The sequence below is a fragment of the Chiloscyllium plagiosum genome, unplaced genomic scaffold, assembly GCF_037043375.1.
Source record: "Chiloscyllium plagiosum isolate Xiang-an unplaced genomic scaffold, Cpla_swu_hap1 HiC_scaffold_3, whole genome shotgun sequence".
Taxonomy (NCBI): domain Eukaryota; kingdom Metazoa; phylum Chordata; class Chondrichthyes; order Orectolobiformes; family Hemiscylliidae; genus Chiloscyllium; species Chiloscyllium plagiosum.
This window is the reverse complement of record NW_028270141.1, coordinates 110,908,641-110,921,481: the sequence shown is the minus strand read 5'-3', so window position 1 is coordinate 110,921,481 and position 12,841 is coordinate 110,908,641. Positions and strand designations below refer to the sequence as shown.

At 40.9% G+C, this 12,841-nt stretch overlaps 1 protein-coding gene across 1 annotated transcript in view; it reads right to left on the bottom strand.

The window, feature by feature from the left end:
- cep162 (centrosomal protein 162) overlaps window positions 1–11,284 on the bottom strand; it is a 134,416-nt gene extending 123,132 nt beyond the window's left edge. The window contains exons 1-3 of the mRNA XM_043686982.2: window positions 11,065–11,284; window positions 3,612–3,712; window positions 432–570 (exon numbers count right to left, since the gene is read on the bottom strand). Coding sequence (XP_043542917.2) covers window positions 432–570; window positions 3,612–3,671 — 199 coding nt within the window. The 5' untranslated portion in view covers window positions 3,672–3,712; window positions 11,065–11,284. The remainder of the gene's footprint in view (window positions 1–431; window positions 571–3,611; window positions 3,713–11,064) is intronic.
- Window positions 11,285–12,841: the final 1,557 nt, after the last annotated feature.

Below are 12,841 nucleotides of genomic sequence, written 5' to 3'. Positions count from 1 at the left end.
AACTACTTTTAAGCCATGATTTGGAGATGCCAGTGTTGCACTGGGGTGTACAAAGTTAAAAATCACACAACACCAAGTTATAGTCCAACAGGTTTAATTGGAAGCACACTAGCTTTCGCTCCGAAAGCTGGTGTGCTTCCAATTAAACCTGTTGGACTATAACCTGGTGTTGTGTGATTTTTAACTTTGTACTTTTAAACCATATGCAAATTTGAGCACTGCTCTGAATAATCTATAATGCTTAGACCTTGGATTTAAAGCATGTGCCATTTAATGGAAAATCTGGAATGAAAAAAAGATTGATGCATTTTAGATGTTAGAGTAAAGCACTTAAAGTCTTCCATACTGCAACGCTTTGCTACCCTCTGGTGGCAAGCATTCATGAAACAGACACCATGCTGTGACTGCACAAGGACAAAACAGCTACTTACGTTCTTCATCAGAATCATTATCATTAATCCACCATGGGTTAGCATCTTTTTTGATTTCTTTCCTTGTATGCTTTCCCAGTGAACCCAGAACATTAGATTTTGGTGAATTCTCCAAATCAACTGACTCATCTGAAACAGACTGTAATATGTGCATAGCTATCAGAACAACAAAATAATATGGGATGAAAGAACATGATAGTTCAATGAAAAATTATTAGTTTTTTTTTCAATCAATATAGTGGAATAATGCTATATATCATACAGGTAATTATAACCTTACCAAAATGATAATTTCTTCCAAGAGCAATATTTAAAGTCAACAATTTTTCAACAGAAATATAAAGATTGCTCAAGGTTTGATAAAAATCCAATAATTGGTTTTAATCTACAAAATCTTCAGGCAAAGCAATATTTCCAATCTGAAACAAGACTTCTGGAATTTCCTCAAATACCATCTTCTGGAAGGAATTCCAAATGTGTGAAAAATAGTTATTGAAACTTGCTTAGAATCTAATTCAAAATCTGGTTAAAATTATTTGTAACAAGGCAAAGCATGATGCAGGATAAATTCGAGCTCCATCCACTTTCGTGCCAATGAGAGGTGGCTGAACTTCTAGCACAGTTTATAAACTCCTCCCCTTGTTAGAGATGTGTTACTAGATTTTTTTGTAGTTAATAAGGTCTAGATACTGCAGATCTTTTTTTTGGCCTTGGAAACTTATTTTAAATTTATTGTTTTTCTCTATTTTAGTAAGAGTTCCATTGTTTACGATATTTTTTAAGACAGTTCATAATACCTCAGCTTCCAATATCATGTTCCATTCTTTGTTTTTATGCCTGTAAAATTTCTTACAAGTGATGGATTAGCAAAGAATTTGACTTTCTAGTTGACTGGGTGAGATAAAACCTTAATGTCACTGATAAATTATACTAATTGTTGCCATCATACTTAGTTGGAAGATCCCCCAATTTGGTGCTAGACTCAAATTAACTTTATAAAAAAATGAAACCCACATTAGAGATTGCTCGATCTAGGTCAGCAGTTTTCCTTGAAGTTGCTGATCACAAAATCCTGGCAACAATTGAGAACAGAGAATCTAACAAACCTCTTTACAGAAGGCAGCCTCAAGATCACATCTAGCCTGATTTATGATATTTTCTATCTCACATTCAAAATTAGAATGCATATTTGAATTAAGGGATATGAGAACTGAGGAGGGAAATTAGGAAATTCACTCACAAGAAACATAACCACCACCACCACCACACTGGTGTGAAAAGGGATGATTCTGAAAACTAACTTTATACACTTCTACATCAGTTTTATAATTCAGATTCTATCTTGGAACTCCATCTCAGAACTGTTCCTTTCCATGATATTCTGTATATGTATTATAAGACACATTTTTACACTATGGACCACTATGTTCTCTGCAGGCATTTTATATTTTTAATTAAATTTAAAGTAAAGACAGTGTTTCTCTAAGTTACAATAATGCCATCACTATAAAAGTATTCATTAGCTATGGAATATATTGGGACAGTCCAAGGTTGTAAAAGCCCTGGCTAAATTTAATATTGCTTAATTTTCTTTCCATGTCATGCTTTTTAAGTTCTAGTAGATCACAATCTCTGTATCTATCAAATACAAAGAAATAGCATTGAAATACTTTTTGTTACTATTTGTGGCATCCCATCATCACATCTTTCTTCCTTCATCTTAAATAAGTGTGACACGATGATTAACCTTTCAGAGCTAAATCGGTTGTTCATTTGCAATGACATTTAGTATTTCATTAAAAATTCATGTGCACTTCATTTAACAAGACTCAACATTTTCAATGTCCTTTTTTGCAGGGACAATAATATTGAAAAAGTTGAATTAAACATAAATTGACTGATTCTGTACAGATTAGAGTTGCACAGCCCACATCAGTGCAACTGTGGAGAAGAAAATTATTTTAATTGAGGCTCAGAGGAGTGTATCATACTTATAGCATGTGTATGTTTAAAATATTATACAAGTGAACACAACTACAGTTATGATCCCAGTTGATATTATCCCAGATTGAAATCTGGCTCAATAAATAAGACTTTCTTTTGTTTTTATTTAACAAGGTGGTATTTCACAGAAACATAAGAATACAATTTTGGTTTTTAACAACAACATAGAAATTTAGTACACAACAGAAAATATAATATAAAGTAAACCACAATATTGAGAGATTTTAAGATACAGTAAAATACAAATCATCTATTCCAAAGCTATAATTTTATAGCTCTCAAACACAAGAGAGAGTTTGCATCATGTTTGCATCTATTGGTTTAACTGAACTTTCTTTTGCTTTGAGAGTTTGAAAGCCTCTTGCTTGATTAGTCATACAAGTGAGCTTAGACTTTCTCAGCTCTGAAAAAGCCATTCAGTATTCCAACCATACATTTTGGAACTTTTAAACTAAAATCCTTATACTAAGATAATCTATTTCCTAACAGTTCTAAACTATCTCCTTCCTTCAGGATAACCAATTCACACAGCTAATTTTTACCAGGACCTCTGCAAATTGAAACCTAAAGTGTTCTAAGCCATGTTTTTCCCCCAAGCAAAAACACCAGCTTCTCATTCTTCTAATTGAAAGCAGGTTAAAAAAGATTTTTCAGTATTATACTCTTCCTTCTTATAAAACTCAAAATATATTTCCCATTATCACACCAGGAAATCTCTCACTCTTATCGTGGTTTTAGAACTTAACCATTAAACTCCTTCATACACGAAGCATACCACCTGTTCAGAATCCAAATAACAAAATAAATGGTGAAGTGCATACCTTACATCATATTTACTCATTTCAGAGTATTTTAATTTAAATGCACAAGTAACAGGTTGAAAAAGCCCATAGTCTCACTTTAGACTAGATTTTCTCATATAGATTAGAAAGAGAAAACATTCCATCGGACCTTCCGGTTCTATTAGACAACATTCTAACATATTACTTGTAGGCCAGTTGCTCAGTCGATAGCCACCTGAAGCTCCCAAGTTCAAGTCACAATCTATAACTTGTTAGGCAAGGTATATGCCTTTACACAACTTGAAAGGATCATACAGCCCAAACATCACCTCATGTAAATTGTTGTTAAATACAAGTCTTTGCAAGATACAATAGCAAAACATAATAAACGTACCTCTTTCAAGAACTGCTCAAATTGCTCCTCTATCTCCTCCTTGCTGAGTTTATGACTCATGATACCAATATGTTCGGAACTAATTTCTTCAGAAAAGGACTCTACAATCAAAAAAAAGAATAGGATCTCAATCCAAGAAAGAGTATATCTGAAGAAAGGCTTGAGAAAATGCAGACTGGTTGATCCCAACTACTGACCTTATCATCTACACATATATCATCCAAGCCCAACCTAAGTGATTCAGCTTAAAATGCATTCAGGCACAAATTTCAGTGAAGCCAGCATGCAAATAGCTTAGTCACTAATGTCAGATCCAGTTGATCCCACCAGACATCTTCTCAGTTTAGAATCATCAATACACCAAGATATCATCAGGACGGACAGCAAAAAGATCCTCTCCTGACTATGTCCCTTCCCCCTTATTTCCTGCCTAAAAGTGTCAGCGCCAAATGTAAAGGGCTTGTGAAATTCTTTTGCATTCAGTTGCCTTCTACATACTACCCAATGAAACAACTAACACCAGTCCTTCAGACTCAGCTCCGACAATAAAACTTCTTCTCATGCCATGCTGTCTTTGAACCAAACATCGACTGGGACTGCCATAGTGTTAAAGGTTTTGATGGAGAGGAATTTCTTAAGTGTGTACAAGACAGTTATCTGATTCAGTATGTGGATGTACCTATTAGAGAAGGTGCAAAACTTGACTTACTCTTGAGAAATAAGGCAGGGCAGGTGACTGAGGTGTCAGTGGGGGAGCACTTTGGGGCCAGCGACCATAATTCTATTAGTTTTAAAATACTGATGGAAAAGGATAGACCAGATCTAAAAGTTGAAGTTCTAAATTGGAGAAAGGCCAATTTTGACAGTATTAGGCAAGAACTTTCACAAGCTGATTGGAGGCAATTGTTCACAGGTAAAGGGACGGCTGGAAAATGGGAAGTCTTCAGAAATGAAATAACAAGAATCCAGCGAAAGTATATTCCTGTCAGGGTGAAAGGGAAGGCTGGTAGGTATAGGGAATGCTGGATGACTAAAGAAATTGAGGGTTTGGTTAAGAAAAAGAAGGAAGCATATGTCAGGTATAGACAGGATAGATCGAGTGAATCCTTAGAGTATAAAGAAAGTAGGAGTATACTTAAGAGGGGAATCAGGAGGGCAAACCAGGGACATGAGATAGCTTTGGCAAATAGAATTAAGAAGAATCTAAAGAGGTTTTACAAATATATTAAGGACAAAAGGGAAACTAGGGAGAGAATAGGGCCCCTCAAAGATCAGCAAGGCGGCCTTTGTGTGGAGCCACAGAAAATGGGGGAGATACTAAATGAATATTTTGCATCAGTATTTACTGTGGAAAAGGATATGGAAGATATAGACTGTAGGGAGATGGTGACATCTTGCAAAATGTCCAGATTACAGAGGTGGAAGTGCTGGATGTATTGAAACAATTAAAGGTGGATAATTCCCCAGTACCTGATCAGGTGTACCCGAGAACTCTGTGGGAAGCAAGAGAAGTGATTGCTGGGCCTCTTGCTGAGATATTTGTATCATCGATAGTCACAGGTGAGGTGCCGGAAGACTGGAGGTTGGCAAACGTGGTGCCACTGTTTAAGAAGGGTCGTAAAGACAAGCCAGGGAACTATAGACCAGTGAGCCTGACCTCGGTGGTGGGCAGGTTGTTGGAGGGAATCCTGAGGGACAGAATTTACATGTATTTGGAAAGGCAAGGACTGATTCAGGATAGTCAACATAGCTTTGTGCGTGGGAAATCATGTCTCACTAACTTGATTGAACTTTTTGAAGAAGTAACAAAGAAGATTGATGAGGGCAGAGCAGCAGATGTGATCTATATGGACTTCAATACGGCATTCATCAAGGTTTCCCATGGGAGACTCATTAGCAAGGTTAGATCTCTTGGAATACAGGGAGAACTAGCCATTTCGATACCGAACTGGCTCAAAGGTAGAAGACAGAGGGTGGTGGTGGAGGGTTGTTTTTCAGACTGGAGGCCTGTGACCAGTGGAGTGCCACAAGGATCGGTGCTGGGCCCTCTACTTATGGTCATTTACATAAATGATTTGGATGCGAGCATAAGTGTACAGTTAGTAAGTTTGCAGACGAAATCAAAATTAGGGGTAAAGTGGACAGCGAAGAGGGTTACCTCAGGATCTGGACCAGATGGGCCAATGGACTGAGAGGTGGCAGATGGAGTTTAATTCAGATGAATGTGAGGTGCTGCATTTTGGGAAAGCAAATCTTAGTAGGACTTATACACCTAATGGAAAGGTCCTAGGGAGTGTTGCTGAACAAAGAGACCTTGGAGTGCAGGTTCATAGCTCCTTGAAAATGGAGTCGCAGGTAGGTAGGATAGTGAAGGCGGCGTTTGGTATGCTTTCCTTTATCGGTCAGAGTATTGAGTACAGGAGTTGGGAGGTCATGTTGCGGCAGTACTGGACATTGGTTAGGCCACTATTGGAATATTGCGTGCAATTCTGGTCTCCTTCCTATCCAAAAGATGTTGTGAAACATGAAAGGGTTCAGAAAAGATTTACAAGGATGTTGCTAGGGTTGGAGGATTTGAGCTATAGGGAGAGGTTGAACAGGCTGGGGTTGTTTTCCCTGGAGCTTCGGAGGCTGAGGGGTGACCTTATAGAGGCTTACAAAATTATGAGGGGCATGGATAGGATAAATAGACAAAGTCTTTTCCCTGGGGTTGGTATGTTCAGAACTAGAGGGCATAGGTTTAGGGTGAGGGGAAAGATATAAAAGAGACCTAAGGGGCAACTTTTTCACGCAGAGGATGGTACATGTATGGAATGAGCTGCCAGAGGATGTGGTGGAGGCTGGTACAATTGCAACATTTAATAGGCATTTGGATGGGTATATGAATAGAAAGGGTTTGGAGGGATATGGGCCGGGTGCTGGCAGGTGGGACTAGATTGGGTTGGGATATCTGGTCGGCATGGACGGGTTGGACCGAAGAGTCTATTTCCATGCTGTACATCTCTATGACTCTATATCTTGTCAAAGAAAACACCTCCAAATCCCATTGATGACAAATCCACTATCCACTCAACTGATCGTCCTTCCAGTTGATAGTGTAAATGCTGCTGTGTTCTCAGGAAATGTAAATTGCCTCAAAGAAATCGAAAGGTAGGATGCTTTAGTTAACTGCCTTCACAGGTCTAGCCTCCCTTTATTTTCTCAAGTGGTTTCATCGCTCAATTTTTCACATAATTCTCTGTGACTGTGGAATTCTTTTTTCTCCCTGTCTGTAACCTCTCTGCAGTGTGAATGGAAATAACTGGTGTTCTAAGTCAACACCTCTGCTTCATTATCCAGCTAAATGAGACTGCCATCTTGGTTTCATTGTTATTGCCTGATCATAGCCAGATTTACTCATGGGCCCAGTCTAACATTACCCACAAATATACATTCAATGGATGCTTGCAATACTTAGCTGTACCTCTCCATCACGTTTGAGTCCTGTCCACCGTTTATTTAATCTAACATCCAATCTTGGATTCAGTGTATTTTATTTCAGCCAAAACAGGAAAAGTGGCCCAAACAGGCCAGCATTAGATCCAAAGAGGCGGTATATAAAAAGTTGCTAGAAAAAGTTGCAAGCCTGACGACTGGGAGCAGTTTAATTCAGGAAAGGAGAAGCACGAGGTTAATTTAAAGTGGAAAAATAGAGTATGAGATCATATTCACAAGGAACTTAAAAGTGGACGATAAGAGCTTCTACAAGAATGTAAAATGGAAAAGAATGAGTAGTGAAGGTAACTGTAGGCCCTTTACAGTATTGATAATGGAGAACAGGCAATGGAAAAGCAATTAAACAACTATTTTTCTTCCTGTCTTTAGAGAAGAAAGGCTAGGTCACATGTGATCCAAGGAGAGCTAGCCAATTGGATACAAAATGGGCTGTAAGGTAAGAGGCAAAAGGGCGATGGTTGAGGATTGTTGTAAATCTGGAACAATGAAACCAAGATGGCAGTCTCATTTAGCTGGATAATGAAGCAGAGGTGTTGACTTTAAACTGGAGTTCAGTGGTATGCTGCAAGGATTGATGCTGGGTCCATTGTTTGTCATTTACATAAATAATTTGGATGAGAATGTAGGAGGCATGATTAATAAATTTGCAGATGACACCAAAATTGCTGGTACAGTGGACAGTGAAGGAGGTTATCCAAAAGTACAATGAGATCTTGATCAACTGGGCCAGTGGGCCAAGACATGGCACATGGAGCTTAATTCAGATAAGGGCGAGGTATTGTGTTTTGGTAAGCCAAACCAGGGAAGGGCATACCCAGTTGATGGTAGGGCCCTAGGGAGCGTTGTCAAACAGACTGACCAAGGGATGTGGGTACCTAAGTCTTTGAAGATGGTATAACAGGTAGAAAGGGTATGAAGAAGGCATTTGCTACACTTGTCTTCATCAGTCAAAGCATTAAATACAGGGAGCTGGGACATCATATTAAGGTTGTACAAGTCAATAGTCAGGCCATTGGTGTAATTTTGGTTGCCCTGCTGTAGGGTGTTATTAAATTGGAAAGGATGCAAAAGAGATTTAGAAGGATGTTACCAAGACTCAAAGGCTTGCGTTATAAGGAAATGCTGGGATTTTTTTACCTGGAGGAAAGGAGGCTGAGGGGTGATCTTGTAGAGGCTTATAAAATCATGAGGAGTATAGAGGAGAATTGCCAAGGTGTTTTTCCCAGAGTAGCGGAGTACAAAACTAGAGGGGGCAAAGGTTTAACGTAAAAAAGGAAAGATTTAAAAGGGACCTGTGGGGCAACATCTTTACACAAAGGGTGGTGCATACAAGGAACAAGCTGGCAAATGAATTAATAGAGGCTGGTACAATTACAACATTTAAAAGACATTTGGATAGGCAGATGGATAGTGTTATGAAGGTGTAGAGATGTACTGTACCTTTAAGAGATTTGAAGGACTTAGCAAGCACACAGAGTACATGTTACATTTGATCCAGCAGCTAGCAGTATCTGGGTTGCTATGAGACAAAAATTCAAATTCGACCAGTTTAAATTACGCCCCAAGATACTATACTCAATCAAGTATTTTGACAATATTAACATCAATGAAACAATCTGATGCTTTGAGGTATAAAATCAGACATTTTGCAACAGTTAGTCAGAGCGGCAAGGAGAACTGCCAAAAGACCAACAAAAGGAGGCTGCTAGTGAGAACTATCTGAGAAGTACCTGTCTAGAGAAGGAGTTTGCACAGAGAAAAAAAATTTGACGCCGACCTGGACAGCGAATCTACTGAGGAAGATACAAAGATAAGATTCGATAGTTGGCTGGTTTTGAAATTTGAACTTTTCGGTAAATTTTATTCAGGGGTTTTATCGGACCAGTATTGCAGAAGGGAAAGTAAAAGCTGGTTAGAGAAAGGAGTTGTAGGTAGCTGTTAGTTAATATGCTCTGTTAGACTTTAAAAAAATAAAATTGTTACTTTTCACTTTAAATGGTGACATGGGTCTAGGAATTTATGGGCCAAATGCAGGAAAATAGGACTAGTTCTGTTTAGGAAATCTGGATGATTTGGGCCAAAGTGCCTGTTTCAATGCTGTATGACTCTATAAGAAGACACAACTAAGTTCCCAGAAATGACATGGAAGCAAGTAAAAGAGAAGGAGATATTGAAGGAAATAAGTAATAGTGGGAAAAAAAATGCTGAAGAAATAAATGCTGATAAATCCCAAGTGCTGGTAAACATGATTAGAATAGTTAGATGATTTGTTTTCAACTGGCATGAATGCGATGGGTGTTTTTTGTACTGTAGATCTCTATGACTCAAGTCACCGTAGTGTCAGGATGATAGGATTGCTCTCTTAATAGAGACAGAGTATTGAATGGCAGTGGTTTAACTTGAAGGTCACTACACCTCTCGTGATGGGCAAGGGTGAGGCAGTGATATTTTCACTGCGATCTCGGCTGATATGGATTTGAACCCATGCTGTTGGAATCACGCGACATCACAAACCAGCCATCCAACCAACTGATCAAGTAACTAATCGACGATCAAGTAACCTCTTCACTGCCTGCCTGAGTTCCTCCAGATCCATTTAGTCCCTAAATATGATCCTGGCCAATTCTTAGTGGCTCCCTGTCCAATAGCACACTGACTACAGATTTCGCAACCTCAGCCATTGTTGTCTCCAAGCCTGCATTCACTGATCTTTCAAATCTGAAAGACTCTTCCAAAATCCTAACTACTTCGATCCCACCTTCTCTTGTGTGAGGTGAGTAGTAAAGACTCTAAAACTCCCTCTCTCGTAGAATCCCTTGAGTGTGGAAGCAGGCTTTTCGGCCCATCAAGTCCACAGTGACCTTCTGAAGCGCATCCCACCTAGACACAACCCCCTCTACTCTATCTTTGTAACCCTCCACTCATCCACCCAGCCTGCATATCCCTGGACACTAATTTAGCATAGCCAATCGACCTAATCTGCACATCTTTCGATTGTGGAAGCCCACACAGACTGGGCGGGGGGGGGGGGGAAATGTGTAAACTCTATACAGATAGTCGCCCCGAGGCTTGAATCGGACCACTCAGCCACCTCTCCGCCATTGAAAAACTTGTTAAAAATCGACCACTTGAGCAGGACAGGTTGACTACCTTGCAAGAACCCCACCTGCAACTTCTGCCGGGGTTTGACCCCCAAGTGAAGGATTTTGCAGTTCAATGTACCAACTACACAATGAGATGCTCCCATAAGATGCCCCTAATTGCCCCAGCAACCCAGCATTGACAGATTAGGTACAAACAAGGAGTGCAGATGCTGGAAATCATAATCAAGATTAGAGTGGGGCTGGAAAGGCACAGCAGGTCAGACAGCATCTGGAACAGGAAAGTCAACGTTTAGGGCAAAAGCCTTTCATCAGGAATAGAGGCAGGGTGCCTGCAAGAGTGGAGAGACATGGACGCGGATTGGCTGACGCGCCACCGTGACGTCAGGAGCGTATACGTATTTTTGACTGACAGCGCTATTAGCCAATCGGCAATCAGAGCCACGCATAAGCCGGACACTTTGCACCAATCGACGCGAAGAGAGGGCGGAACCTTTTTTCGAATCCGGAGACATTGCTGGAGAAACTCGGCAGGTCTGGCTGCGTCTGTGGAAAGAGAAATACAGAGTTAACGCTTCCGAGGTCCCTGCTTCCCCCGCTCCTTCTGCAGAACTGGTCGCTAGACTCGAAAACGTTTACTCTGTTTTCTCTCAGTCTCTCTCTCTTTCCACAGAGGCTGCCAGACCGACTGAGTTTCTCACGTTTGCGGCACCTTCGGTGTTCATTTGCCGTTCAGTTCAATTCCGGAGGGAGCCCTCGGCGGGGACTCCCCCGGGTTAAAACAAAAGCAAAACGAAAAGTCTCAAGGGTTTACAATCTACATCGGATAGTACGAATGAGGATTCTTGAAGGTTTACCCTCCTGACAACGCGGCCTGAAAGTCGAAGCCTGCAGCCGTTGGAAGTCCGTTAGCGTTGCAAGGCAACAGGACGCCACGAGCGTTGGGGGAGAGTGCACGGGAACCGACAGGAGTCAAACCTCTCTCGGCGGAAGCATTGGCTCTCGCCGCCGATTCAATTCGAAGCGCTCTTTCACCCGCGAACCGGGCAACGTCACAATAACACTGGGGTGCTGCTTTGTGATGTCATACCTTCGGCCGCCGTCAGTGCGGGAGCCCGTCGTCCCTGTCACATAACAACCGTTTTTGCGAAAAGTCGAAACGCACCTCGGTTGGATCACGTTTGCACTGTGTGTGCGCAGTTCCTGCAGAGTCACTGAAGAGGGTGCAGTGTAGAGAAATGGCGAGAACGATGACAGAGCTGTGAAGTGCTGGAGAAACTCAGCAGGTCTGGCAGCCAGTTCTGAAGAGTCAGGAGGCAGTGAGGACTGCAGATGCTGGCGATCAGAGCCGAGAGTGTGGTGCTGGGAAAGTACAGCAGGTCAGGCAGCGCCCGGGGAGCAGGAGAATCCACGTTTCAGGCCAGAGCCCTCCATCAGGAAGTTCTGAAGAAGTGTCAAATTCGAAAAGTCAACTCTGTTTTCTCTCCACAGATGCTGTCAGACCTGCTGAGTTTCTTCAGCAATCTATGTTTTGATTTAGATTCCTCTGTTTGACTCAGGGATAAAGACAGGCTGGGTTTTGCGTTCTCTTCAATTCAAAAGAGAATTGAAGAGAAGCTGGAAGCTTTTTAAATCAATGTATTCACACTAGTGGGTAGAAAGCCAAGTGGAAGATCAACATATCAGGTAGTTCGCTCCCACATTGAGGTGAGTTGTGTAAATGCATCTAAGGAGAAGACAGATGCATTTTAAAAGGTGAAGGAAATAATGTAATGTAGGTAAAGTTATACAATTATAGAAATTAATGGTACACCAGATTTGTGCTGGAGAATTACATTTTGTGATAGTATTACTGCAATAGTAATCTAGAGACATAGACTAGTGTTCTGGAGACAAACAGAAATAGCTGGGAAAACTCTGGTCTAGCAGCATCTGTCGAGAGAAAGCAGAGTTGATGTTTCACGTCCAGTAACCATTCTTCAGAATTGATTGCAGCTAGGAAAAGGTTGGTCTATGTACTGAAGATGGAATGAGGGACAGGAGAGTAGTAAATGATAGGTGGAGATGAAGCCCAGAGAGAGAACAGTTGGACAGAAAAAAGAAATGGGTAAAGGTCAGCCTTGGAGTATTCATAGTCTTTAATGTGGAGCACTAGTAGGTTTTGTGTGGTAACAGCCATTGTGTGACAAGGCCTGATATGTCAGGGTTGGGGTAAGAATGGGAATAGGTGCTCAGGCCATAAAATTATTTAACTCACTTGTTGTGTCCCAAAGGGTGCAGAGTCCACAAGTAGAAGATGTAATTCTATTCTTTCATTGGGCTTTGCTGGAGCACTGCAGCAAGTCTGAGACAGAGATGTCGGCCAGGGAAGAAGGTGGTGTGTTGAAGTGGTAGGCATCAGGATTTTTGAAGATATAGGTGTTCTGCAATGCGGCCGCCTAGTCAGTGTTTCATCTCCCCATTGTAGAGCAGGCCACATGTGAGCACCAAATGCAGTAAACCTAGATTGAGTGAAATGCAGGTAAATCACTGCTTCAACTGGAATGTGTGTTTGGAGTCTTGGCTGGTGAGGAGAGAGGAAGCAAATGGGCAGGAGTTACACATTCTGTGATTGCATGGGAAATTGTCAGAGAG